The 27,232-nt window shown below is 33.0% G+C and overlaps 2 protein-coding genes across 4 annotated transcripts; both read left to right on the forward strand.

Moving 5' to 3' along the window:
* The first annotated feature begins 727 nt into the window (after positions 1–727).
* Positions 728–5,144, forward strand: LOC111390117 (squalene epoxidase 1-like). 3 transcript variants are annotated; one of them, XM_023015116.1, is made up of 9 exons: positions 728–1,028; positions 2,079–2,193; positions 2,587–2,698; positions 2,824–2,998; positions 3,221–3,389; positions 3,566–3,784; positions 3,883–4,158; positions 4,397–4,675; positions 4,766–5,144. In XM_023015116.1, exons 1-9 carry the CDS (start codon positions 910–912, stop codon positions 4,868–4,870), a joined length of 1,569 nt encoding a protein of 522 aa, XP_022870884.1. In that variant the 5' UTR covers positions 728–909; the 3' UTR covers positions 4,871–5,144. The 3 variants fall into 3 exon arrangements, with proteins under 3 accessions (XP_022870884.1, XP_022870885.1, XP_022870883.1); XM_023015117.1 differs by lacking the exon at positions 728–1,028 and having other exon boundaries at positions 1,779–2,193; positions 4,751–5,144; XM_023015115.1 differs by lacking the exon at positions 728–1,028 and having other exon boundaries at positions 1,782–2,193.
* Positions 5,145–11,551: 6,407 nt separating this feature from the next.
* LOC111390102 lies at positions 11,552–18,285 on the forward strand. Its single transcript, XM_023015089.1, has 10 exons — positions 11,552–11,626; positions 11,947–12,016; positions 15,507–15,652; positions 15,900–16,040; positions 16,142–16,244; positions 16,294–16,818; positions 16,952–17,067; positions 17,423–17,506; positions 17,597–17,689; positions 17,851–18,285. Exons 1-10 carry the CDS (start codon positions 11,552–11,554, stop codon positions 18,283–18,285), a joined length of 1,788 nt encoding a protein of 595 aa, XP_022870857.1.
* The last annotated feature ends 8,947 nt before the right edge of the window (positions 18,286–27,232 follow it).

Genomic DNA, 27,232 nt, shown 5'->3' on the forward strand with positions numbered 1-27,232 from the left:
GACCACTTGCACCCCTACAATATCATTCCATAAAGATATTCAACGTGCATTGAATCAACAAATCTTCAAGTAGTCATATCACGAGCCCCACAATCCCCAAGGTATGCTCAAGAAATGGTTAAGCTAACTAAAATAATGATTGGTAATGACTACTGTGCTCAAAGGGTATTTGTCTTTTGATGTTAAAAAGGTTATTGTGGTGAATAATTAATAAGTTAGGTAGAGAAATAGGATCATTTCAAAAATGCAGTCCGTCATATGAGGATATATAGGTCCCGTTTGGTAGGGATTTTTTGTCCAAAAAAATTAATTTTTTGATCGTTATTTTACTATTCAAGCCGTAATTTTTGACTTCTTCTCTCACATGTGGACTCCACTTTTCTTCTAACGGTCAAAAAATCAATTCTCAAAATCCTTACCAAACAGGCCCATAGACCTAGTTTGATTCTCATTTTTATCAAAAAATATTTTTCTCTTTTCTTTTTAATTACATATTTTTCATTAAAATAATATTACACGTAAATAAAAAAAATTCTTATTTTTCATTCACATATTTTCTATCAATCTACTATTATAAAATTTATTTTTTCATAAAAATAGCTGCCAAACACTCCTATAGCTCGTGTTGTGGACGCGGTGATGGGATCCTATTAAATGAACAGTCGCCCTCAAAATTCTCCCAGACTGTTACACGTTAATTTTTTTCCTTTTTCAGAATAAAATATGCAATGCCAGCGAAGCACTCGCGCAGAAGCCATTCATTTTTGCACCGTTTCACAGTGAGAATATATTCTCTCTCTACAGAGTTAGAGAGAGAGAGAGAGAGTACAAGGGCAAGAACGACGACGTCAAATTCCTGCCGCTCCAGTAATAAATAATAATATTCGGCTTTCTGCATTGCATTGAAATATGGTGGATCAGAACGTTTTGGCAGCCCTTTTTGGGTTTGCCATTTTTTATGGGTTTTTGATATTCAGAAAAGCTGGTGGCACCCGGAAGAGTTGCTTGCCGGAAGAAACCGCTGCCACCACCGTCATTGACGGCAAAATGGACCACTTGCACCCCTACAATATCATTCCATAAAGATATTCAACGTGCATTGAATCAACAAATCTTCAAGTAGTCATATCACGAGCCCCACAATCCCCAAGGTATGCTCAAGAAATGGTTAAGCTAACTAAAATAATGATTGGTAATGACTACTGTGCTCAAAGGGTATTTGTCTTTTGATGTTAAAAAGGTTATTGTGGTGAATAATTAATAAGTTAGGTAGAGAAATAGGATCATTTCAAAAATGCAGTCCGTCATATGAGGATATATAGGTCCCGTTTGGTAGGGATTTTTTGTCCAAAAAAATTAATTTTTTGATCGTTATTTTACTATTCAAGCAGTAATTTTTGACTTCTTCTCTCACATGTGGACCCCATTTTTCTTCTAATGGTCAAAAAATCAATTCTCAAAATCCCTACCAAACAGGCCCATAGACCTAGTTTGATTCTCATTTTTATCAAAAAATATTTTTCTCTTTTCTTTTTAATTACATATTTTTCATTAAAATAATATTACACGTAAATAAAAAAAATTCTTATTTTTCATTCACATATTTTCTATTAATCAATTATTATAAAATTTATTTTTTCATAAAAATAGCTGCCAAACACTCCTATAGCTCGTGTTGTGGACGCGGTGATGGGATCCTATTAAATGAACAGTCGCCCTCAAAATTCTCCCAGACTGTTACACGTTAATTTTTTTCCTTTTTCAGAATAAAATATGCAATGCCAGCGAAGCACTCGCGCAGAAGCCATTCATTTTTGCACCGTTTCACAGTGAGAATATATTCTCTCTCTACAGAGTTAGAGAGAGAGAGAGAGAGTACAAGGGCAAGAACGACGACGTCAAATTCCTGCCGCTCCAGTAATAAATAATAATATTCGGCTTTCTGCATTGCATTGAAATATGGTGGATCAGAACGTTTTGGCAGCCCTTTTTGGGTTTGCCATTTTTTATGGGTTTTTGATATTCAGAAAAGCTGGTGGCACCCGGAAGAGTTGCTTGCCGGAAGAAACCGCTGCCACCACCGTCATTGACGGCGGTGAATGCAGATCGAAGGACGGAGGGGGAGAATATTTTGACGTTATCATTGTTGGTGCTGGCGTCGCTGGTGCGGCTCTGGCTCACACTCTTGGAAAGGTATACAACTTCCTTTTTATGGTAAAAATAGATGGATCCAGCATTTATAATATTTTTTTGGGAAACATATATAAATCAATGTATGATGTATGGGCAGGTGTTTGTATGTACCACGAGACTGGATTCTAAAAAATGATATTTGATTCTTGTTCAATGGCAGCACAAAAAATTGTTCGTGGTTTTTTACTACTTATGTTCCCTATTAACGAATGCTGAAAGTGAATTCAGTTGTATTATTATTTCTTAATAAATTTTGGATTGATGATGTTTATTTTTCAGATTACATGTTTATAAAGCATAAGATTCTGAATGATTTGTTACTAAATTTCTCTTCGAAACTTGTTTCGGCTTTATACATAGCTAAACTAGAAAGCAACGTAAGTTGTATCACAGGATGGGCGTCGGGTGCGAGTAATTGAGAGAGACTTGACTGAGCCCGATCGAATAGTGGGAGAACTGTTGCAACCAGGTGGATACCTCAAACTGATTGAGTTAGGACTGGAAGGTAATTGATATCGTGCCTGTACTTGTCGTACATGGAATTTATCTTTTAATGGCAATCAATGTTTAAACTATCTGCAATTTCTTCTGGATTTTATTTTAGTTGCAACTTTGATGTCTTGTCAACAGATTGTGTGGAGCAAATTGATTCCCAGAGGGTGTTTGGATATGCTTTATTCAAGGATGGGAAGTCCACGCGACTTTCTTATCCTTTGGAAAAGTTTCACTCTGAGATATCTGGGAGGAGCTTTCACAATGGACGCTTCATACAGAGGATGCGCGAAAAAGCTGCATCTCTCCCCAAGTATGCCTTTGCACTCTATAGCCCCTTGAACATCCTGTTTCGTGATAGCATGTTAGGTTGTTTCCGTGCTTTTTTCTTTTTCTTTTTACCCCCAAAGGTTCAATGCCTATTCCAGATGCTGATTTGTATAGCATTATATATACTAATAGAAGATTTCATAGTTTCTTTTTATGCGTGTGTCCGTGCCAATTGATCGTCATCACTTGTCTTGTTATCTCAAAGTGTGCAATTGGAGCAAGGTACTGTCGCATCTCTGCTTGAAGATGAGGGAACTATTAGAGGTGTACAATACAAGACAAAATCTGCTGAAGACCTGAAAGCTTATGCACCTCTGACCATTGTATGTGATGGCTGCTTTTCCAACTTGCGACGTTCCCTTTGCAACCCGAAGGTAATAAAACATTACCGAAAGTTTTCATTTCTCTGATATTCAGTTTCTCTACTTGAATTATTCATTGCTTGTTTATTGGCCTTAGATGAGTGCTTGAATATTGTCTTTAGTATTTCAACAGTCAGTTTCTTGGTTTCTTGAGAAAGTGATTGACGATGACATATTCTTTTGTTCAGGTAGATGTGCCTTCTTGTTTTGTTGGGCTGGTGCTGGAGAATTGTCAACTTCCTTTTGCAAACCACGGGCATGTAGTTTTGGCAGATCCATCTCCAATCTTGTTTTACCCCATCAGTAGCACTGAGATCCGCTGTCTGGTTGATGTTCCTGGTCAAAAGGTGCCTTCTGTATCAAATGGTGAAATGGAAAAATATTTGAAAACCGTAGTTGCTCCCCAGGTAAATATGTTTGAGCGTGTACTGTGTTTTTGTGTTGTAAACATGATCACAAGTGATCTGCTATGTTAATTTTCTGCTTGCTGACGTGATTATTTTAGGTCCCTATCGAACTGCGTGATGCATTCATTTCTGCAATTGAGAGAGGAAACATTAGGACAATGCCAAACAGAAGCATGCCGGCTGCTCCACATCCAACTCCAGGGGCTTTGCTTATGGGGGATGCATTTAACATGCGCCACCCCTTGACAGGTGGAGGAATGACTGTAGCATTGTCTGATATTGTTGTACTACGCAATCTTCTTAGGCCACTGCACGATTTGAATGATTCAAGTACTCTGTGCAAATATCTCGAGTCTTTCTACACCTTGCGGAAGGTGAGTCACCATAACAGGGAGGACTTTTTTTACCATAAATTAATATGCATACCTTTTGATGACCTTTTTGTCTAATTTATTTGGTAAAGAATTTACAGCTATTAGCATAGTAGCAACTTTAGTGATCTTGTGTCTCCCAGTATTTGCTAAAAATCATTCACTCCACGTCCACCAAGTATGCTCTTCAAATCGATCTTACTAGCTTGAGAAACTCTCACTTCAAATATTTTATTTGCAGCCTGTGGCATCCACTATCAACACATTGGCAGGTGCCCTTTACAAGGTATTCAGTGCTTCACCTGATAAAGCACGGAATGAAATGCGCCAGGCATGCTTTGATTATTTGAGCCTTGGAGGCGTTTTCTCAGATGGCCCAGTGTCTCTGCTCTCAGGGTTGAACCCCAGGCCACTGAGCTTGGTTTGCCATTTCTTTGCAGTGGCAATTTATGGTATTGGCCGTTTGATGCTGCCTTTTCCTTCGCCTGGACGTATATGGATTGGTGCTAGATTGATTTCAGTATGTATATTCTTGCCTCACTTATTTACCTCGTCTCTCTATTTTGTCCCCTACTCTTTGCATCTCTCATTCAAGTTTTGTTAAAATCAGAGTGCATCAGGAATAATCTTTCCAATTATCAAGGCCGAAGGAGTAAGGCAGATGTTCTTCCCAGCAACAGTTCCTGCATATTATCGAGCTCCACCTATTAAATAAGCTTTGTTAAAGCCGAAGTCTGGAGGAGAGTGCGAACTCAACAAAAATATGTCATATTGTGTCGATTTCATTTCTCGACTTCAGGAGTACAAACTTTTTCCTTGTACATTTTTAGTTTTGCCTTCAATGACATGAACATTAAAATGTGTGGTGATGGAGACTGCATGGTTAGCGATTCTGTAGAAGTTAAATCATTTTAGCCCATATAACCCGTTTGACATTCGACCTTTTTCGTTTTCTATTATCACACGTTTTCTATAACGTGAAATTGCTACAAGTGAACGGTGTCAAGCTTTGTAACATAGTAATGAAGTGAAGAATGTCGAACCCACCAGAATTGATATTCGAATCTTATTTAATACTATAATTGTTTTAGGTTTCTCTTTATTTAGAAAATCAAATTTTGAAACGATGTTTTTATACTAATCTAACGCAAATAGGATGAATAATGCAAATAACAGAGGCAAATTGTGAAATTTTTGTCAAATTATGAAAGCTTAGGGAATGATTTCACTATACTATCAACAATGTTTTTCAACCTCTATAGTTATTTCTATCATTTTTTTCAAAATTTATAGGTAAGAACCCTAAATTAATCCTATTCACTCTTTTGAGTGCCGAATAAAACCTATTTCTATATTTCAATTTCAATATCCCTTTTCCAAATTGAAAATATAAAAATCATCATGCACATAGTTTTTAATTGAAATAAGCCTCAAAGATTTCGCACCTTCACTCGAAATCTACAAAATCTAGGTTATGTTGTTTTTAGATCACAAACAAATTTTCCTCTCTCGAATGTCGAAATTTAAAGCATCAAATCATTTAATTATTAATCAGGTAATTGAAAGTATTACGCGAGAATCAACATAAATAAATTAACGAAAAAAATCAAAGAAGTAAGTATATTAGAATCAAAACATGTCTGAAGGAGGTTACATCAAACCCTATATTTGAAGTTTTAGTATATAATTGAGATGAATGACATGATTAAAGTGAAAGGAAAGAACATGAAGAAGAAAAGAATAAGAAAAACTCATTTTACCGATTGATTTCTCCTCGTGGAAGTTGTCGATTCTTTCTCAATCAATTGCTGTTTTTTCCTTTTCGCCTCATTGTGTCGTCTCCTCCCTTTCTTTTGGTTTTCAAGTCAGTATTTCTAGTCCCTTAAGGTTGCAAGACAGATTAGGATTGGACTGACCGAAATATTTTTTTAAAAATCCGCATTTTCCTCTTTTTGCCGTAGCGCTGCAATGGATTTTGTGCTGGCGCCGCAGCGCTTGTTGGCGCCCAGGCCTCTTGGGCACCCAATGCGGTTTCTAGTCTCTTTTCCGCCTCATTCTTCTCTCTTTCATCTCCATTCCGTACCTACTTCCATGATCAATACTTAGCTTTATTCCAAGCTCCAATCAATGCCGTTTTGTCCACATTGTCCAAGCTACAAAACAACACGAGCACACACGTCAAAACGTTCAAAAGTGCTCAAAAACAAATTGAAAACCATGGTTTAGAGGTACTAGATCGATAAGTGAATTACACTCATATTATTATAATTCAATCCAAATTTATTGAGGTTTGGCTTTTTTTTTTTTCCTTTTTCTTTTCTTTTTTCTTTTTTTTTTTATTTTTTTATTTTTTTTGCCTTTGCTTCTTGTAGAAGAGATTTTTGGAAAAAGCCACCTTAATTTTTATTTGAAAACTAATTTTTAGATGTGTTGTGCTATGGCGACAAAGACTGCATGGTTAGCAATTCTATAGAAGTGTACTCGTTTTAGCTTATATAACTCATTTGATATAACTTTTGCTTTTGCTTTATGTAGAAGAGATTTTAAAGGAAGCTACCTTAATTCTGGAAGTGGTTTTAGAAGAAGCCACATTGAATAACATTTCTCTAAAAAAATTTCTAACTACTAGAAACATGTTCATAAAATTAGCCAAATGAATTCAAAAGTTTCTTTTGGGTCTCAAAAGTTCCTTTCGACTTTTTAAAAGTCATGTCAAACAAAAACTCTTTACATAAACACATGAGTCGAGCTCGTGGATTGTTAGTGACGAGTTGCTCAGCTCATGAGCTCGTTGATTTTTCAATTTTTTTAATAGATAAAAATAAAATATAAACCCTCTTCTTTTATCCGGCTTGGGATTAGTTACGTAAATTTTGCGTATATGGAGTTAAAAATTGTATATGAACAACTTGTAACGTGTACAATTTTTTAAAGAAAATTAAAAGTAACTATTAGAAAAATAAGAAATTTTGATTAATATGATTAAATCAAATATCACTTACCTGATGACATGCAAGTTAGTCATATTTATTTTGTAGTTGGAAATGAGCATCCTACCAATTCTTCACACACATTAATGCTTCCAAAATATCATCTTCAACTGACTCCTGACCTCGGACAAAACCCTATTACCTGCATTAAAAGAAGACTCTGAACCAACAGTGCTAACCGAATGTGTCAGCAGATCTTTTGTAATTGTAAAAACAATTGGCCATCTTGTTCATACCTTCGCTAGAATTCAATTAGTTCTTCTGAACTTTTTTTAATTGTTTTGTTTGTTGGCATATTATGATTGAAGTAATCAATTAATTCAGTAGACAATGCATTTGGACTTGCATTCGATGTTTGATGAGATGCTGATGTAGACGACATAGTACTAGATGAACTTATTGCAGTTGTATCATATCTATATGTGTTAATGCCTTCAAATAAATTTAATATTTCGGCATCATCTTCTTCAATATCAGCGGAAGGAGGAGGTACAGAGAGTACCCGACTAACATTTGTACACATTCATTTCATACATTTCATATAATGTTTGCTTTAAATTATTATAGGTGATAGGGGTATTAAAAGTTAAGGGTTTTGAAATTTGATTAATTACACATTTAGTTTCTAATAAATTATATCGGGTCCATTATGCATGCTGAAGGAAATAACATAAGCAAGTTTTCCCAATATTTTCTAAATTTTAATTCCATAGCATATATAATAGCACTAAAATTAGAGCCATTTTTGTATTTATGAAATGTTTTTACAATTATATAAAGGCATTCAAACACTATACAACTAGTGGGACGGTAAACACCAGATAAAATATTTGTGGAGTCATAAAAAGATGTCAAAAAAATTTTAACTTTCAAAGCTAAAAGTCAATAAGATTCATTCAACATAGAGTAGTTATCGTTTTCTAATGTGCCTATTGTTATAAAAGTCAGCTATTAAATGTTTAAAACATTAGCATGACTTTAATAATAAGTAAGTTGAGTTCCATCTATGGCTTACGTCGTTAACAAATGTTCTAACATTCATCACCACAACTTCAGCACAATAATTCTCAAATGCTTGTTTTCAACTAGTAAAGATCGTGATGTATATTAGTGTGTTTCTAATTCTTTGAAGTTCATCATTTATATGTTTTAAATCATCTTACACAATTAAATTTAAAATATGGCACGCATAACGAATATGAAACAAATACCTACCGAAGTTAGGTTGTAGTACCTTACATAATTTATCAACAACTACTTTATTAACACTAGCATTATCGAAAGTAAAATAATGAATTTTACTCTCGTAACGATATTCTCTAATAAAACTCATAATAACATTATATATATTATTAACATTGTGAGGAAATTCAATAAGTTCAAAAGCAGTAATTTTCTTATGTATACACCAAAGTAAGTCTATATAGTGTGCAGTTGTAGCTATATACACTCTTTTATTAATCTCTTCTCATATATCATAAGTTAAAGACACAATACCCTCATATTTTTGCAAATTTATAACTAATTATTGTCTTGAATTAATAAAATATTGTATTGTTTTTTAACATAGAGTGTTTCAACTTACCTTTGAGTACTTTGGTTGCAGATATTCTTTCACGTGCAAGACGAATTGTTGATTGTCTGCTATTGTCAAAGGCAACTCAGCACCGGCAATAAGTTTTATCATTCCGGTTCGAGCTTTCTCCTCCAAATACACCCACATAGACATGGGCGAAGTCGTAGAACCGACACATGGACTGTCAAATTGCAATTGTGTTTTGACCGGCTGGAAGAAGTCCTTTTTTGACCCTCCATGCTTTGTAATGGCAGTTGAGGTGGGTGATACCAATTCCTTTTTGTCATACCAATCTTTGTTGATAGTATTTACATATTGCTTTAGATTCGGTGACTCCATCGATGACTTTTCTCGTTGAAATCAACTTGAAGTGAACCCAACATTTTGTTTGTTTTCCTCCTTTCGCTTTCCCTTCACATCGAGAATGTTTAATTCAACTTCTTCTTCCTCTTCATGTTCCGAGAATGTCAACATCATCCAAATCAATTGGATTATTACTTCCATGAACACCCAAATCTAGAATATCTTCAAATATAGATGCGTCATTTAGACTGAAAAATTCATTCCGAAATTGACTTTGCGGCATCATAGGCGATTCGCCTCCTCCCATACCGAACAGGCCCTCAACAAATGAGTGTGGATCCATTTATTTGTGATGAAATCGAAATGTAGTAACTAAAAAGTATGAAGGTAAAATAGTAAACGTATAAATGTAGCAAAAAATAAATGTAGACTTGAGAGAGAATTATTGTATAAATGTAGCAAATTAAATGTAGAATTGAGACTTGAGAGTTGAGTGAGAGATTAATGTAATTGAGAGTTGAGAGAGATAATTTGTTGTGAAGACAAAAATAGGGGTGTATGTGTATTTATAGAAAAAATTGGATTTTTTTTCTTTTTTTTTTTTGTGGTTGTTTTAGCCACTATTTATAGTTCAGTGACCGAAAAAAGTGAACGTTTTCGGTCACTGTTGCTACACGAGCCACAAGCTGGCTCGTGTAGCAAAATGAGCTACGAACCTATTTCGTTTCTTGTGAGCCCACGAGCTTGTGGGCTCCCCAACGAGCGCTCACCCATTTGGCGAGCCATAGGCTAGGGCTTGTTATTTTACAAGCCCGAGTGGTCCATGAACCCGATTTTGACGAGCCGCTCGGCTCAATTGCCACCCTAAAATTTAGGTAGCAACTGGAAAAGGATTGATGAAGTTAAAAATCTAGTTAAATTTAAATTACTTATAATTGTTACTTACTCTAAAATATACTTGATATGAATGGTAGAAACCCGACCAGTTCTTCTATTTGTTTATAGGCTCATATTCCAAAGTGGAAATCAAACCGGCTACTCTACTTATATTCTAAAGTCCAAAATTACTTTTTAACCTTTTTATATCAAAATTGATGATTTTTTAAAGGTAAAAAGAAAAGAATAAACTACATAACCAAATCCGCGATATGCACTTGAGAAATCGGAATCCAAAATTGGGCGTCGTTTTCATTCATGAATTCTTCTACATTTACGGTTTTATCATCCAAATATCTTTCTTCCATAGCAATCCTATTCAAAATCCTAATCCTTAGAAAGCTTATTCAACCTCATCTGTCTTTTGTTGCATCGTGTTGCTTTTGGTACATAGAATTGGTAAATTCATTTCCTGCAGCCAAATATTTTGAACAATTTTGCTACACTTACATCTTGTTTGACAGTTTTGTTAACATTCCATGATGTGATAGACAATCTGACAATTTATTTGAATAATACTTATTCAAATCAATGGCCAAATTTTTTACACCTCATGAAGTGTGAAGAAAGATGTACAAAATGAATGTACAAAAAGATTAAACCCTCATTTGGTAGCAACTTTTTACCCAAATAAATCAATTTTTTGACCGTTATTTCAATATTTCAGTCGTCATTTTCGATTTTTTCACTCACAAGTGAGACCCACTTTTCTCTCTATAGTCAAGAATTAATTCTCATAATCACTACTGAACATGCTTTAATTCTATTTTGAAATGGACATGCCCACCCATTGTGCAAGTAGGTCCATCTTGAAAAACGAGTTGCCAATGAACAACAAACTCTCCGAAATGAAAAAAAAAAAAAATACACTTAAAAGAGTGACAAGAGGGTTATATAAATCACCGCTAATTCCATGTAAATGTTTTTGATTTTTTGCATACCAGATCTTTATGTTTAATATAGTTCCTGATTTATTTAAATCTTCTTGTATCACGCATTTAATTTTTACAATACATGTAGATTTAATTTGAAACTGTATTCTTCTATGTTAACATAATTAATTTGTACATTATTTAGAAAAAAAATTCCTTAAGAATCTGAACATGTAAATTTTAAGATCGGATTTCTTGTTAGCATTATTTTTGTTTAAATCTTTACAATTTCTTGTATCGTTGATTCTTGAAAATGTAGCCTGTCACATTATGTCACCGAACTAACATATTGTGTCATAGCTCATGATGTTATTTAATCGAAATATTTTTCTTGTCTTTCTTGTCTCATGAATCACTTTGTAAGTAACTTCAATAACTTGCAATCTAGAACTCTAAATCATGAGCATGTGTGGCAACTCTTCGAAGGTGGGACAAATTTGCTTGGAAATTATAGAGTAATACCTAATGCATGCCTTGCATATACATGTTGATGGATGATGCTTCACTGATGCCTTTCTTATAATTAAGAATAAGATTCTCCAGCAATGATCAGCTCTTCTTTTCCCTTATTCATCAAGGCAAGTTTTGGAAGGCTAACGATCTATACAGTACTATAGAAGCATTTTAGGAATTCCTGCTCAAGTTGATCCCCACTATCAATGGATCCAGCCGTCAAGTCTGTATACCATTCAAAAGCAACACCTTTGAGGAAGGGTGTGAACTATTTTACCATGGTATCATTGTAACTACTCGCATTGTTACATGTTTCGATAAAATGAGTCACGTGTTTCCCTTTTCATCATAACATTGGAAATTCGGGGTTATTATCCAAGTGACATCCTTATTTCATCTATCCAACAACTTTAAGGTATGGCATAAACTGATGAAAATTGTGGTGAATTACCATACTAGGCACAGATGGTATTTGCAATCATATGTTTGAGTTGTTGGACGGATAGAGAACCAATAGAGACTTGAGTTTTGTCACACAACACATTTTTACCATCATTTGATCTTGCATATCTTGCTTCTATATGTGTTCCTAGACTTCCAGGTCTTTAGTTTGGAAGAATCTGTATTTTCTGGACTACCTTCTACTAATAAATTTTGTAACTCCAACCAGTGTACGTGTAACAATTTGTACATCTTTTCATCTAGTGACTTTATCTTTTAATGGCTAAAGCCAATTGTTGCAAAGCTTGATGTCACTTTTGTGATCACCACTGACTCGAATGATTTTATAGAGGTAGTCTTTCAACCTTCACGGAGGAATGGCATGAGATGACCAAGCACAGAGATGGAACCAAAATGAGGCTTTTTGTCAAGCTCTTGGTCCTTTTTGTTGAATGGAAGCTCGATTTTTCGAAAGAGATTTTCATCATACCTTTGTTTGAGAACTTCCTCAATAGTGAGAATAATTAGGTTTTTCCATATTTGTTTGGGCTCTGGTTGCATGAAAGAGTTCAGCGAGCATCCTCTCAAGATGAATCGCAATTTTCTTGGCCTTTTCACTTGCCATAATTGATGTAATGGTTCGAAATTTAAAGATTTTGAAATCAAAATACAAGAGGATAATAAAATCCCACCGAGAGCGCCAAAAAATTTGTACGTTAAATTTTGTGTATAAAATAAAAACAAAATAATCTTTTATTTTAAAAAATACAATTGATGTTGATCTTCTTGTGACTGCAAAAATTGCACGATGTTCTGATTAATGATGTCTTTGAAGATGAAATGCTACTTGGCTTGATCATTAAAAAATCCACCTCCTACTCTTTCTACTAGTTTTAATTTAATGAAAAACAATCCAAGAATTTATTAAAACCGCCTCTGTGTCACTGCTTCGTAGTTAAACAAGTTTTGTATTAGATTTACTCTAAAGAAAAGTACATCGATTCCTTCTTTTTAAATTTTAAATCTCAAAAATTAGATCCTAATTAATTTTTATTTTCAATATTTAGGTGCTAATTATATTTTTTAAAAGCAAACACACCCAACTAACACCATACCCACCCCAAACTGCATTTTATCTCACTAGCAAATTTCTAATTCACTATACCTACCCTCTCTCGCTCTCACTTGCACAAATAGCTCTATACATAGTTTTTAGATGGATGATTTTTTCATAATATTTGAGATTTTATATTTATTTGGTAAAATTTAAATAAAAAATGCTTGAGATATTAATTGATGGAATGAGAGCTTGAACGAGGGTGGGGAAGAAGAGGAAGTGGGATGGGGTGAAAAATAAAGTTTTAAAGGTTTGGGATTGTGAGTGATACATATAAAAAATTTGATTATAATTTTTTTTTTAAATAAAAAGCTTGGACCACAATTGCAATTATTATTTTTTCAATTTTGACAATTTTTATTATTTTTTAGCGACTAAACTAACAGAATTAGACGGTAGGGGGTGAATCACACTTCAAAGTCCATAGGGGGGTTTCAGCACTTCAAAGATTGTATTCCGCACTCTCAAGGTTTCAAATGGGGACTTTTTTACGATTTCCAATAGATAGAGAGGTATATTGTACATCATCAATATGTAGGGGTTTATGCTATTAAGCTTTGAAATTATATTTTAGTTATAAAATTTTCCCCATATTGAGACCTTGTTCAGCCCATGGGTCTTTTTCCTAAGACAAAAAATTTTCGAATAAACAACATTAAAATAATTATGTAATGAGCCCTCATTTTTAAAAATTATTTCATGTATATTGTTTTTGAAAAACTGTTTTATATATACTGTTTTTACAAAATAATATAAAACATACTATGTTATTTTGTTATTAAAAACATCTACCATGTTTGAGTACTGTGATGTCAAATCAAGAAGGCTTGACATGACCCGCCCAATAAAAATTACCCACCAACCAACCCATAATTCAAGTAGGCCGATAAATGAAAAATGAGGAAATTACATCTCATAGCACATTTTGGCTTGGCATTTTTTAAAGGGGTATTTACAAAAGTACTCTATATTTTTGGGTTGTTTTGAAAAAACATCATAAACTTGGATTAAATGGTAATTACTTAAAATTGAACGTAAAATATACATTCAAAACCTAAACTCATGACAATCCTCATAAATCAGCCTCCAATGTGCAAAAATCAAAGGAAAATTGAAAGGAAAAAGAGGAAATCTTCCACAAATACATAAACAATGTTTGTTCATTCTTCAAATCGAGGAAACCATCCACAAAAACATTGAAAAATCTGAAAAAAAAGTCGAACAGATAAGCAACGAAAACACAAACAAAATTACAGGTATTTCTATGTTTTGAATTCCATGATTATAGCTCATTATCCATCTCGTTTTTGTTTGAATTAACATTTATGAAAATAAAATTGTTGAAGTTGAGTGGATTGTTGAAGTTGAGTGGATTGTGTATGAAATATTAGTTTTGAATCAATTACATTGATGCTTGCAAGGTGTGCTTGCAAGGTGTTTGGCAAAAAGATAATGTGAAAAAGTGGCATTCTATCACTTTTTTCAAAAAAAAAGTCACAGCATTTCTTTTAAGCAATTAACTAAGTATGTACGTGTGAGTTTTTGAAATTTTGAACGTACATATTCAAGCCCTATTTTTTGGTAATACACATGAGAAAGAAAACTTTAAACCAATTGCATTTTTACTTGCAATGTGTTTGCTCAAAGAAGAAGGTGAGAAAGTGGCATTTTGTCACTTTTCTAAGAAAAAGTGACATTTTGTGACTTTTCTCCAAAACAGTCACCATTTATCATTGGAGTAATCAATCGGATGCATACATTTGTTTTTTTGAAAGTTTGAATATACCAATTCATACCTTGTTTTTTGGTAATACATATAAAAAAAAAAACTTTGAATCGACTACATGGATGCTTGCAAGATGTTTGATCATGAAGAGTGACATTCTGTCACCTTTCTAAAAAAAGTGACATTTGTTACCTTTCTATAAGAATAGTCACCATTTATCATTGGAATAATTAACCGGATGCATACGTGTGCTTTTTTGAAAGTTTAAACACACCAATTCATGCCCTCTTATCTGAGAATACATATGAAAATGAAAACTTTGAATCAATTACATGGATGCACATGGAGAGGGTGACATTCTGTCACTTTTCTTAAAAACAAAAAGTGACATTGTGTGACCTTTCTCAAATTCAGTCACACTTTATCATTGGAGCAATTAATCGGATGTATACGTGTGCTTTTCTGAAAGTTTAAACATACCAATTCATACCCTATTTTCTGGTACTACATATGAGAAAAAAAACTTTGAATCTACTACATGGATGCAAGTAATGTGTTTGCTCATGTAATCCATTATCACTTTTTCCCAAAAAAAGTGTCATTGTGTCACTTTTTTCCAAAATAGTCAAGCATTTTGGAATTATTAAAATACATATTCAAGCCCTGTTTTCTAGTAATAAACATGAAAAAAAAAAACTTTGAATCAAGTACATTGATGCATGCATGGTGTTTGATGAAGGAGAATGTGAAAAATTAACATACTGTCACTTTTTTCAGAAAAAGTCACAAAATCACTTTTTGACCAAATAACTAAATGCATATTACTCGGTCACTTAAAAAAAAAAATTCACACAATCTCTTTGTAATATTTTTGTAGGTATGTATAAAATCAATGTCTTCATTTGTTATGGAGGCAAGTGGACACAAGATAATGAGTGCACAAGTGACAAAATGACTGGAATTGTTATCGCGATGGATTGCACATGCAACCACCTTGAGTGCATGATATGTTCTGTGATGAAAGTAAGTGCATCAACTCAGAGAGTAAAAATACAATATAGAGTGAAGAAAATCCCGCCTTTAATGGAGATTTCAGATGATATTTCACTAACATTTTATTTGGAGTTGAAGAGAAAGAATAAAGATCTTGCAAGCTTTTCATTGTGCATGATGTGACAACGATATCAAAAAGTTACGAAACTGAATTTTTTAATAATATACAATGTTTGGAGGCTGTCAATTATGAAAAAATGATATGATACAATTGCAGTTTTGCGAAGCTGTAACTGATAATTCTATGACATTAGCTCAAAAATTACCTAGTATGGAAGAAATTGCAATTGATGTATACAATAGTATGTCGAAAGTTGGAGAAACAACGAATGAAGGAGGAAGTGATATCATTTCAATGGTCACTATGGATGGAATTCAAAAGATAAAGTGTTCAGGAACAAGACATTGGTTAAGAGAAGTATTTCGATATATGCGATACACAATAACTTTCAATTCAAGGTAAGTAAGTCGGACAAGAATGAGTATGTGTTGAAATGTATTGATGATAAGTGTAAATGGACTTTTAGAGCTTCAAGACTTGGTGGAACCGATATGTTCAAAGGTAAGGTATATAAAAAATGTCCATATATGCTCAAATAACATCATTTTAGGAGATCATCGTCAAGCAACCAGCTCAATAGTAGGAGAATTCATCAAGTACAAGTATATCTCAACAAAAACAACATACACTCCTGCAGACATTATAAGTGACATGATGAATACCTATGGAGTGTCGATGAGCTATGAGAAAGCTTGGGGATCTAAGGAGAAAGCATTGGAATTAGTGAGAGGAGATCCTACAGAGTCATATGAAAAGCTTCCAGGATACTTGTACATGATAGAACAAACAAATCCTGGATCATTTACAAAAATTGAGACATTTCAGGACAACAAATTCAAGTACCTCTTCATGGCATTAGGAGCATCTATTCAAGGGTGGAAGTATTGTAGACCAGTTATAGTAATAGATGCTACATTCTTAAAAGGCAACTATGGCAAAATACTATTCACTGCATGTACGCAAGATGCCAACAACAGTATCTTTATATTAGCATTTGGAGTTGGTGATTTAGAAACCAATGATTCTTGGGAGTGGTTCTTAAGTATGTTAAAAGAAGCATATGGTGAGCGAGAAGGTTTTTGTATAATCTCAGATGGACATGCAAGCATAAAAAATGCAATTTACAAAGTGTATGAGAATGCAATGCATGGATTATGTTCCTATCACTTACTAAAGAACTTGAAGTCTTCTTTTGGTGGGAAAAAAAGGGGGAAAGAATATTGCAGAACATTTCAATAGGGCTGTAAGAGCATATTCTAAGACTGATTTTGAGTTCCATATGAAACAACTTGATGAAATCAATACAAGGATTCGATCACATTTGGTATATTCTCATTGTTAACTTCTATAATAATTGATATCACTTTTTGTTTAAAAAGTGACATTCTGTCACTTCTCGACCAAAGGGTGGCAGAACGTCACTTTTTTGTTAATAGTGACATGATATGTCACATTTTGTTTGAAAAATTTGTATGTGTTGATACTTTTTATTAAAAATGAGTTTAAAGAAAAAGTGACATTCTGTCACTCTTCAACTAAAGAGTGACAGAATGCCACTTTTTTGTTAATAGTGACATGATGTCACTTTTTGTTTAAAAAGTTTGTATATGTTGAAAGTGAGTCTAAAACATGATAGAAAGTCACTTTTTCTGTTAATATTTTGAATTTTCTTTGTGCAGAAAGATATTGGTTATGAGAAATGGTCGAGGACTTACATGACAAACAACAGATTTTCTACAATGACTTCAAACATAGTTGAATCGGTAAATTCGGTAACAAAAGCAATGAAAGGTTGTCCAATAGAACCTTTATTGGAATTGTTAAAATATTTGTTACAAGAATGGTTTTTGAAGCATATAAATGATGCACGAGCAACCTTCACAATACTTGCCACCAAGCAAGAGAAAAAACTGAGAGAAAATTCTGTGGAGTCAAAGAAAATGAAGGTAAAAAGTTATAAACTTGCCGTTTTGTTATTGCACATCAAGATTTCTATTGTAACATGATTTGTATCATCTATTCATATTGAATTTTCACTTTAATCTTCCTTTCATATAAAATAGTGACAAATTCATTAATAGATTATTTTGTTATATTATGCACATAGGTATCAACTTCAGGTTCAATATTGTACCAAGTTAATGATGGTTGTGCCTCATATTTGGTGAACATGGAAGAAAGAACATGCACATGCAACCAATTCCAAGTAGACAAGATTCCATTTGCACATGCACTTGCGGTTATTGCAAAAATAAAGGAGGATTCATATTCATATTATTCCATATTTAATACAACAAATATGTATATTCAAACATATAGTGCATCAATTTTTCCACTAGGAGATCATAATGAGTGGAATGTACCAGATGAGGTAAGAGCAAGAATAATCTTGGCTCCTAACCCAAAAAGAAAATCTGGACGACCTAAAGAAAAAAGAATACCATCGAAAGGAGAGAAAACTCAAAGCGCAAAATGTGGAAGATGTGGGAATTATGGTCACAATCGTAGATCATGTCAAAATCCACCAAAGAAAAAAAAGTGACGCAGTGTCACTTTTCTGTTGATCGACATACAAAAAACATATTGTTAAAAAGGTGACATTATTCTTTCCTCCATTGACATTGTAAGTGTGTCCAAAATTTCACAAATAATGCTGCTTTTGTTAAAAAAATAAGTGACACTGTTAAAAAAAGTGACATACACAAAATCCAATGAGCTGAATTGGACATTCTAATTGGAATAAGCACATGGTCAACAAGGTTCCAATTTGTGTTGCACGGCATATACAACCCAATAACATATGATAGAAGAGAAGTTTGCTTTTTTAGAGCTAAGTATCTTGGCAAAAGTCGGCGTAAAGACCTCTCATTTGGCTATCAAACGGGAAATCTGTGGTTGTAGCCTTTATGTTTATCCCTTCTCCATATCTTAACAACTTTCTTAAATAATAGAAACACACATCAATATGCTACAAAAAAAGAGAAAAATGACAAAATCAACAATAGTAATAAAAAATAAACAAAATAATCTTAAAAACACAAACATATAAAATAACTTACTGTATCTTCCAAACATTTGTTTGGAATAAACAACTCATACCACCACTGTTTTGTAGAGATTGCAATGTCATAAAAATAAAAGCATGGATTGATAACGGAATTTTCATCATTGAAATATTTTTTCCTACATAACAAAATGGAAAAAGTCACATGAAAGTTACTGTACTGAAAAAATTTCACAAACAACATATATTAGTAACAACTTACTAATTTTTCTTTACCAATCCCTTGTTAAACCAAAGTTCAAAAGCATCGACATCATGTGCCATTGGAGGGCCAACACCAACCGGGAATGCAAAAGTACTTTTAACAACACGTTTCTTAGTCCCCGATGTAGAATTAAATTCATTGACCCAGGGAGACTGAAGAAGCACTCCAGATTTTTTTTGTCTTTTCAGATACATGTCTGGGGTCTCATTATTAATATCAATGATTCGAACATTTCCCTCTTCAATTTCAGTTTCAGCTTCAATTGCAGCCGTTACTTCCACAACTTTCTCCCAAACATCATCCTTCAGTTCAACCTCCTCCAACAAATCAATTCTACCTTCATTACATGGCGATGCAACATCCTGGGACATGAACAATAATACAAATTCAAATTATATTAACGTAAAACATACACAAGTTATGACGAAAAAGATGATAGAATGAAAACACAAGTACTTCTTGATTTTTTGCTAAACTACGAGCAACAATATCATCAACTTTTAACCAATCATCTTCATGAAATTCTATTTCTTCATTCAAATTCATCTCGACCGCCGTATCACTTTTTACCACTGCCCTGAGACTTTTTTCCACTGTCTTGTCACTTTTTTCAACTGATTTGTCATTTTTTCTGACAGCCACCTCTACATCTTTTTCCCCACAACTCAATTCAAACTCAATACCTAAAGAAAAACTAGGGAAGTCATTATATACCTGGTCTGTTTCATCAGGTAAACTCTCCATACCATCCTACAAAAAAAGTCACAAAGATAATCAAAAAGTGACAATAAGTTAAAAAAGTAACAAAATTCAGTAAAAAGTTGCAAGCATGAATTCTAAACTCAATAACTCTTGAATACTTTCGTTTGTTCTTCATTACCAGCTAACATCTTGTCTGTTTCATCAGGTAATCTCTCCACACCATCCTACAAAAAAGTCACAAAGATCATCAAAAAGTGACAATAACTTAAAAAAGTAACAAAATTCGGCAAAAAGTCGCAAGTATGAATTCTAAACTCAATAAATCTTGAATACCTTCATTTCTTCTTTATTACCAGCTAACATCTGGTCCGTTTCATTAGGTAAACTCTCCACACTATCCTACAAAAAAGTCACAAAGATCATCAAAAAGTCGCAAGTATGAATTCTAAACTCAATAAGTCTTGAATACCTTCATTTCTTCTTTATTACCAGCTAACATTCATTAGGTAAACTCTCCACACTATCCTACAAAAAAGTCACAAAGATCATCAAAAAGTGACAATAACTTAAAAAAAGTAACAACATTCAGCAAAAAGTCGCAAATATTAATTCTAAACTCAATAACTCTTGAATACCTTCATCTGTCCTTCATTACCAGCTAACATCTTATCTACTTTGCATTCCAAAATTTGAAGACGCTCCATCACTTCTTCATTTGTTTTAATCCTTTCTTCAACATCTTTTAGCCGGTTCTCAATTGGATTTGATTGTATTCTACGTTCAAGATCTGAGATTAATTTTAAAATCACATCATTTGATTGAACAAATTTCAGTTCAACCTCGGATAGTCGTCTCAAAACTTTTTCATTTGATTGCTGGAGTTGCTGAAAAGAATGCAAAATAATAAGAACCTTTGAAAAAACTTCGAACATGGTGAACATAAAATAATAAAAAGAAAAAATACCCACAAACCTCATTAATCTTCCTTTTGTTTTTCTTTTCTGTAGACCTTCCAGTTCAGTCAACAGATTTTATTTTTCCTTCATCTATAAACTTTTTCAGGCCAACAATAGGATGCTTAAAATTATCATCATCCTGGTCACCACCCAAACCTTCAACAAATAAACCAACCACATACTCTTCTCCCTTCTCAGCCTCCAGAGGCACAATTTGATTCACATCCAACTGAAAAATAAATAATCATATCAATAACAGCAAAAGATAAACTAAAGACATAATATAAACAATAAAAGGGTAAAAACTTACTTTAATCAAATCAAAAATGGTTGTTCTTAACCCCACAGATGTCACATGTTGATTGCTACTCCAACTCAACATCTGAGGACGCTGAGATTCATGCTTCATGCAGTAATTTTTTCGAGCAATAGCAGGAATTGTTTCATAAATCCATACTTGAAACAAAACTAGGAAGCCATTCAATCTATACTCCAAAAACTTCTTTTCCATAAAAATATTCTTCATTTTCTGATTAAATGCACTCTTTAGGGATGATAAAGTTATACTAAGAATTTCTATACCCCATGGAAAAGAATTCAAATCCTCAGACTCCACAAGGCAAAAAAAATGAGTCATCAACTCCTTTATGATAGGATGTACCAAATAGAAAGGATGTAATCAAATAAACTATGCCTATACCCACAACATCTTTATCTATAGTGTCAGCAGGCAAATTTAAAAACACTTCTTGAACCTCTGTTGTTGTGACACTTTCGTGATCTTTGAAATATTGTTCTTTTAAACGACTCTTCATTCTATATCGAGTTAGATCACCATTTCCAGTACACTGAAACCCTGATATCAAACAAAACTCTTTGATTGAAAATCTCACAAATTCATCACAGATATTAAACCACATTTCATTTGAATTTGGCTGCTTAACTTGTCTGAGCAGCAACTGGTGTATCAACTGTGGTTGTAAGATTATTTCCTTCAAATTAATGAAGGCACCAAAGCATGTATTCTTGAATAAAGTCCATTGATATGGACTAAATTTTTCATTCAAGTCTGTTATCACCTCGTGTGGAGATAACAATGTCAATTTTCCTTTGAACCAACAGGATTGAGGGATTAATAAATCGCAATCCTACAAAAAGAAAAAAGAAACAGCTAAAATAAAATTCAAGAAGAAGTACGTGCATTATGAAAGTCCAAAAGTGACACAAAACCAAAAAGAGTGACAAAACCATCACAAAGATGCTTCCTCATCAAAACACAACCAAAAAAAGTTGTAATTTATTTTATTTTGTAGTTGGTATTGCTTCATATGGATGTCAGTAAATGAGTACTCTAACTTGAGCTTTTGACAAGCTAATTCAACCTTTATGGAAAGTGGTCATTGTATCAATTTTATGACTATTATCACTATACTTAAAACAAAGTTTTAAAAATTAATAGGACAGCAATAAGAAAATTTTGAAGTTCACATATGACAGATAACTCAAGTGCAATGGATGGGCAAATTTGTTCATTGGAAAATCATATAAACAAAGGCACAACCCCATGCATACAAACACATCCACACATTTTTTTTTTCATGCATTCTGATATCACATGTAAGACCAACTAGAAACTATGAAAACCAAAGTAGCATTATAGTAGCAAAAAAATGTAAATCAGTAAAATTTACTAAAATCATTGCTAAAGATACACAATCTTCATTCACTGCACAAAATGTACAAAAACCATTGAGAAACACAAAAAAATCGTAAAGAACAAGACAATGTACGCAATATAAGTCAATAAAACATAAAAAAAAAATGTTGCTACCTTCGGTTTATAGGAAGATGAGGAAATTTTGGTCCTCTTCTTTAAGGATGGTTCTTCGAGATTTCTTTGCCTCTTCGATCCACTTTTCAGCCATTGCAAAAATACGAGTTAATTGTTGGAATCGAAATTAGATTTTCGATCTAGGGTTTAGGCTATTTGGGATTTATGGTCAAAATGATAATGAGATAAGAAACTAAACAATTACGAAGGGAAAACAAAGAAGAAATTGATGGAAAATGGGTCGAAAATGGAGATTTACAGTCGTATGTTGCTGGAGAGAAGAATCGCTTCTGGATTTACAGTCGTATGTTGCTGGACGATTTCTACAAATGAGCCGTTTTAGGGGATTAGGGTATCGTCCACAAATGAGGCGTTTTAGGGGATTAGGGCTTGCTGTAGAATTTAGTTTAGGTTTGATTTTGATTTTACCAATTTACGACGTAAATAATACTTCTTTAGAATATTTAAATAATTTAAAAGGTATTTATCAAAACACTTTAAAAAAGGGGGTACATGGCCTAATTTCCTCTTTTTTAAATGTCATATTTTAATAATCTTGAAAGGCCCAGCCTCCATTAGTTGCTCTTTCTCTTGAATCTCCTTTCTTCTCCAACCAACATTACATCGAGAACAAGCGAAGTGACTGTTGAAATATTTGTTTTCTCTCACATTTTCACTCTCCGTTCATCAGTGTTGATGCCATGGCTTTCATGCTGAATCTTGGATTTTTTTAGTGGGAGACAATGTGTTAAATTTTTTATTTATTTTGGTTTATGGCAAGTCAGGAATGGACAATCTAGCGACAAAAAGGGAATTTTGAATCTTTGTATTTTTTATTTCAAATATTTTGTATGTGCTATTTTTTCTTCATTGCTTTATTTATGTGACTTTTCTCCTATGAGCGGATTATTATTTCATAAATAAATTTGGTGATTTATTTCTTTTAATCAAGGAAATGTATATAAGAAAGGTCCAATTCTTCCATTGTTCCTCTACATGAGGATTCTTTATCTGAGCTTCTATAAAAATAGCAAGTTAACATAAAAATACATAGAGTGTTGTGATTGTTTGGAGGTTTTTGTTAACATAAATTCTTGTTCTATGGTGTTGTGAATTTGGTTTTGCATTCGTATACAACTAGTTTCACTTTCTTAATGCAATATGTTTCACTTTTAATCCTCAAACTTTTGATTCATGTTAGCAAATGGAGACTTCACATGTAGTTATTATAGAATTCATAGTCAAGATTAACTATCATCTCGACTTTTATGGAACCATTTGTCGAGATAAACTATCATTCTCGATAATTATGCTCTGAAATTCTCAACAGTTATTTCATTTTTCTCGACAATTTTTGTTCATATGCCATATTTGGTTCAGCTGCTCTTCTACATATGTTATGAATTAAATGTACAACATATCATCATCTGGCCCTTGTTATTTCATCATGTATAATTCATATGCTAATAATACTCATATCATGTTTTCTTAGAAGGATAAACCACGATGCCATTAAAGGATTACCCAAATGACACAGACGTGACGAAGAAAATAACGAAATGGTTTTGATGAAGAAATGTCGATTGATGACCATTTGATTATCGATTGCATCAACCCAAACTCCATTCACTAGGAATGGTAGAAAGAGAGTTAAAATAATAATTAATTGAACATTTTGATTTGTAAAAACAATTTCGTCCCTTTTTTATAGTGTGGTGAGATAAAACAATGTCAATTATTGTGACAAAGTTGAAAATGAAGAAATGGTGGTGATAAAGAAGAAGCTTGACGTACATCCGAATATTGTCAGTATCAAATCAAACTCTTGTAGAAAGAAGGGAAATAACATGAAGTAATACTATTTCTTTTATTGGGGAAAATGTGTACCATTTTGAACTTGTAATTTGTGTTATTTTGAAGGTTTTATGTTGATGCCTTGTTTTTATATTTATTTGAAAAATTATTTAGGTCCATTGTCATGTATGTGTAATTTATGTTTTTTGTGCAAAATACTACATTATTGTAAACTAATGTAAGAAGAGTACAACAAATCTAAGGTCAAACCTTTCATTAATAATATAAGAAGAGTACAACAACTATAGTGTTATTGTTCCCTCACGACTTCCCCTCATTTACATGCACGGAATCTCCCCCGTGTGACATAATGAATTTCAGATTATTAGTCATACATGAAAATTTGAGATAACATTGATAAGCATTCGACACAATCATAATATCAAAGTTTATTAGCATGCAATTGGCACATACAAATTAATGATACAAAGCAATAGCAAATCCGTGAAAAAGATAGTTGAAATGTTGAGCCCGACATTTACTAACTATTGAGCTCAACATTTCATTTGTCGGACATGACCAATTTTTTTGTCGATTTTTACAGTCTACTGTATCATTTGAGGGTAGTGGATGGAGTACATTCTTTGTAGCATTAATTGTGTTTATCATTGCTCAATTATCAAATGACAAAAACTTCACAAATCATTGAACCAATGCTTTATTGAATAGGAAATGTTCCACAACATTTTATAGGGAACATTGTTTTCATTCAAAAATATATGCAAATCCAAACTGAATGAATGAATAATAATTTACAAAATTGAAAATCAATATGAGCACATTGTCTTTGACAATTGAAAAATACTAATTTAGAAGACATAAACATTTAGCAATTTGTAAATGCTAACATCTCAAAATGGAAGATGAATCCAACACTAATGATGTAGGTTTGGAAAAAGATATTGGTAATGACATAGGTATGGAAATTCCTCTCGAACAAATGACTATTCAAGATCAAAACAAAGAGGATCTAAAAGATGAATACAAGGAAGAAACAAATGTTCAACAAAATGAAGAAGAACCTATTGAAATACCAAGTGATCATTCTTTACCAAATCAATGAAGGTTCGTTTCTTCTTACCTAGAAGAATTAATTATTAATGATCCGTCCAAAGGTATTACGACTAGAGCCTCTACTAGAAATCATTTAAATAGTTTTGCTTTCATTTTTCAAATTGAACTGAAGAATTTTAAAGAAGCTATGTTTGATGAATTTTGGATACTGGCCATACAAGAAGAACTAAATCAATTTGAAAGAAATCATGTTTGGGATAGTCGTTATACCAAATGATCAAATTGTAATTGATACAAAATGATTTTTTAGAAATAAAAAAGACGAAATGGGATAATTGTATGTAACAAGACTAGATTAGTGGCTTAAGGTTACACTCAAGAAAAATGCATCAATTACGAGGAAACTTTTGATTCGCATGCTTTTCTTGCATTTGCTTGTCGTAAAAATTTTACTCTATCAAATGGATGTTAAAAGTGCTTTTCTAAACGACTTTATTAAATGATAAGTCTTTATAGAGAAACCTCTAATTTTAAAGATTACGAATATCTGGAGTATATTTTTAAAATTAGAAAAGCTTTCTATGGTTTAAAACAAACCCTAGATCTTGGTATGAAATTTTAAGCAAATTTCTACTTTCAAATGGTTTATGTATAGGAAAAATGGATACTATCTTTTTTTGCTAAAATCGAAAAGAGTGATATGATTATTATTCAGATTTATGTCGATGATATTATTTTAATGTAATTGATAATCTCTCTTTGTGAAGAATTTTTCAAATGTATGAGTAAGGAGTTTGAAATGAGTATGATGGAAAAACTAAAAAATCTTCTTTGGACTACAAATTAGACAAACTAATAATGGGATATTTATTAGTCAAAATCAATATATCTTGGCTATGCTGAAAAGATTCAAAATGGAAAACTTGAAGCCAATGAACACTTTAATGAGCTCATCCATAAAATTGGACAAAGATGATCAAGGCACTCCCATTGATGTAACAAAATATCGAAGTATGATTTGATCCCTTCTTTATTTAACTACAAGTATACCCGATATTATGTTCAGTGTGTACTTATGTGTTAGATTTTAACCAAATCATAAAGAATCACATCTTAGTGCTGTAAAAAGAATTTTCAGATATCTTAATGGCACAAAACCTTCAGGCTTTTGTATCCAAAAGACACTCACATTGACCTACTTATCCATTCGAATGCCGATTGATCGAAAAAGCACTAGCGACACATGTCATTTTCTAGACTTTGCGCTAGTGTCATGGTTTAGTAAGAAATAAAATTTCATTGTGTTATCTACCTTTTGATGGCGAAAGGCCCTGTGATAGCCAGGATGAATGCTGATCTACTTAGAATACATTTGAAGCCAAATATATCTCGATTGCTAGTTGTTGTGCACAAGTGCTAATGACGAAATAGACACTCAGTGATTATCACTTATCTTTGGATCATATACTTATTATGTGTGATAATACTAGTGTCGTAAACTTGTCCAAAAATCCCATTTCGCACTCTCGGACAAAGCATATTGAAATAAGACATCACTTTCTTATAGACCATGCTCAAAAGGGAGATAATGTATTAGAATTTGTGAACATGGAAAATCGATTGCCTGATATCTTCACAAAACCTCTTGCACTTGAACGATTCTCACATGTTATGAGAGGCTTAGGGATTATTGGCGAATATGAGGTACATAACTAAGTTAGTTGCATGCTATAGCATTTATTTCTATTTAGCATTCTACTAAAAGAAAGAAAAGAAGGGGGACATCTGGACAAGTTAAAAAGGACTGTCCAAAATTTGGACAAGTCCAACGGACTATCTGAACTCCTAGTCTGATTTGATAGA

The sequence above is a fragment of the Olea europaea genome, unplaced genomic scaffold (assembly GCF_002742605.1).
Source record: "Olea europaea var. sylvestris unplaced genomic scaffold, O_europaea_v1 scaffold65, whole genome shotgun sequence".
In the NCBI taxonomy this organism is placed as follows: Eukaryota; Viridiplantae; Streptophyta; class Magnoliopsida; order Lamiales; family Oleaceae; genus Olea; species Olea europaea.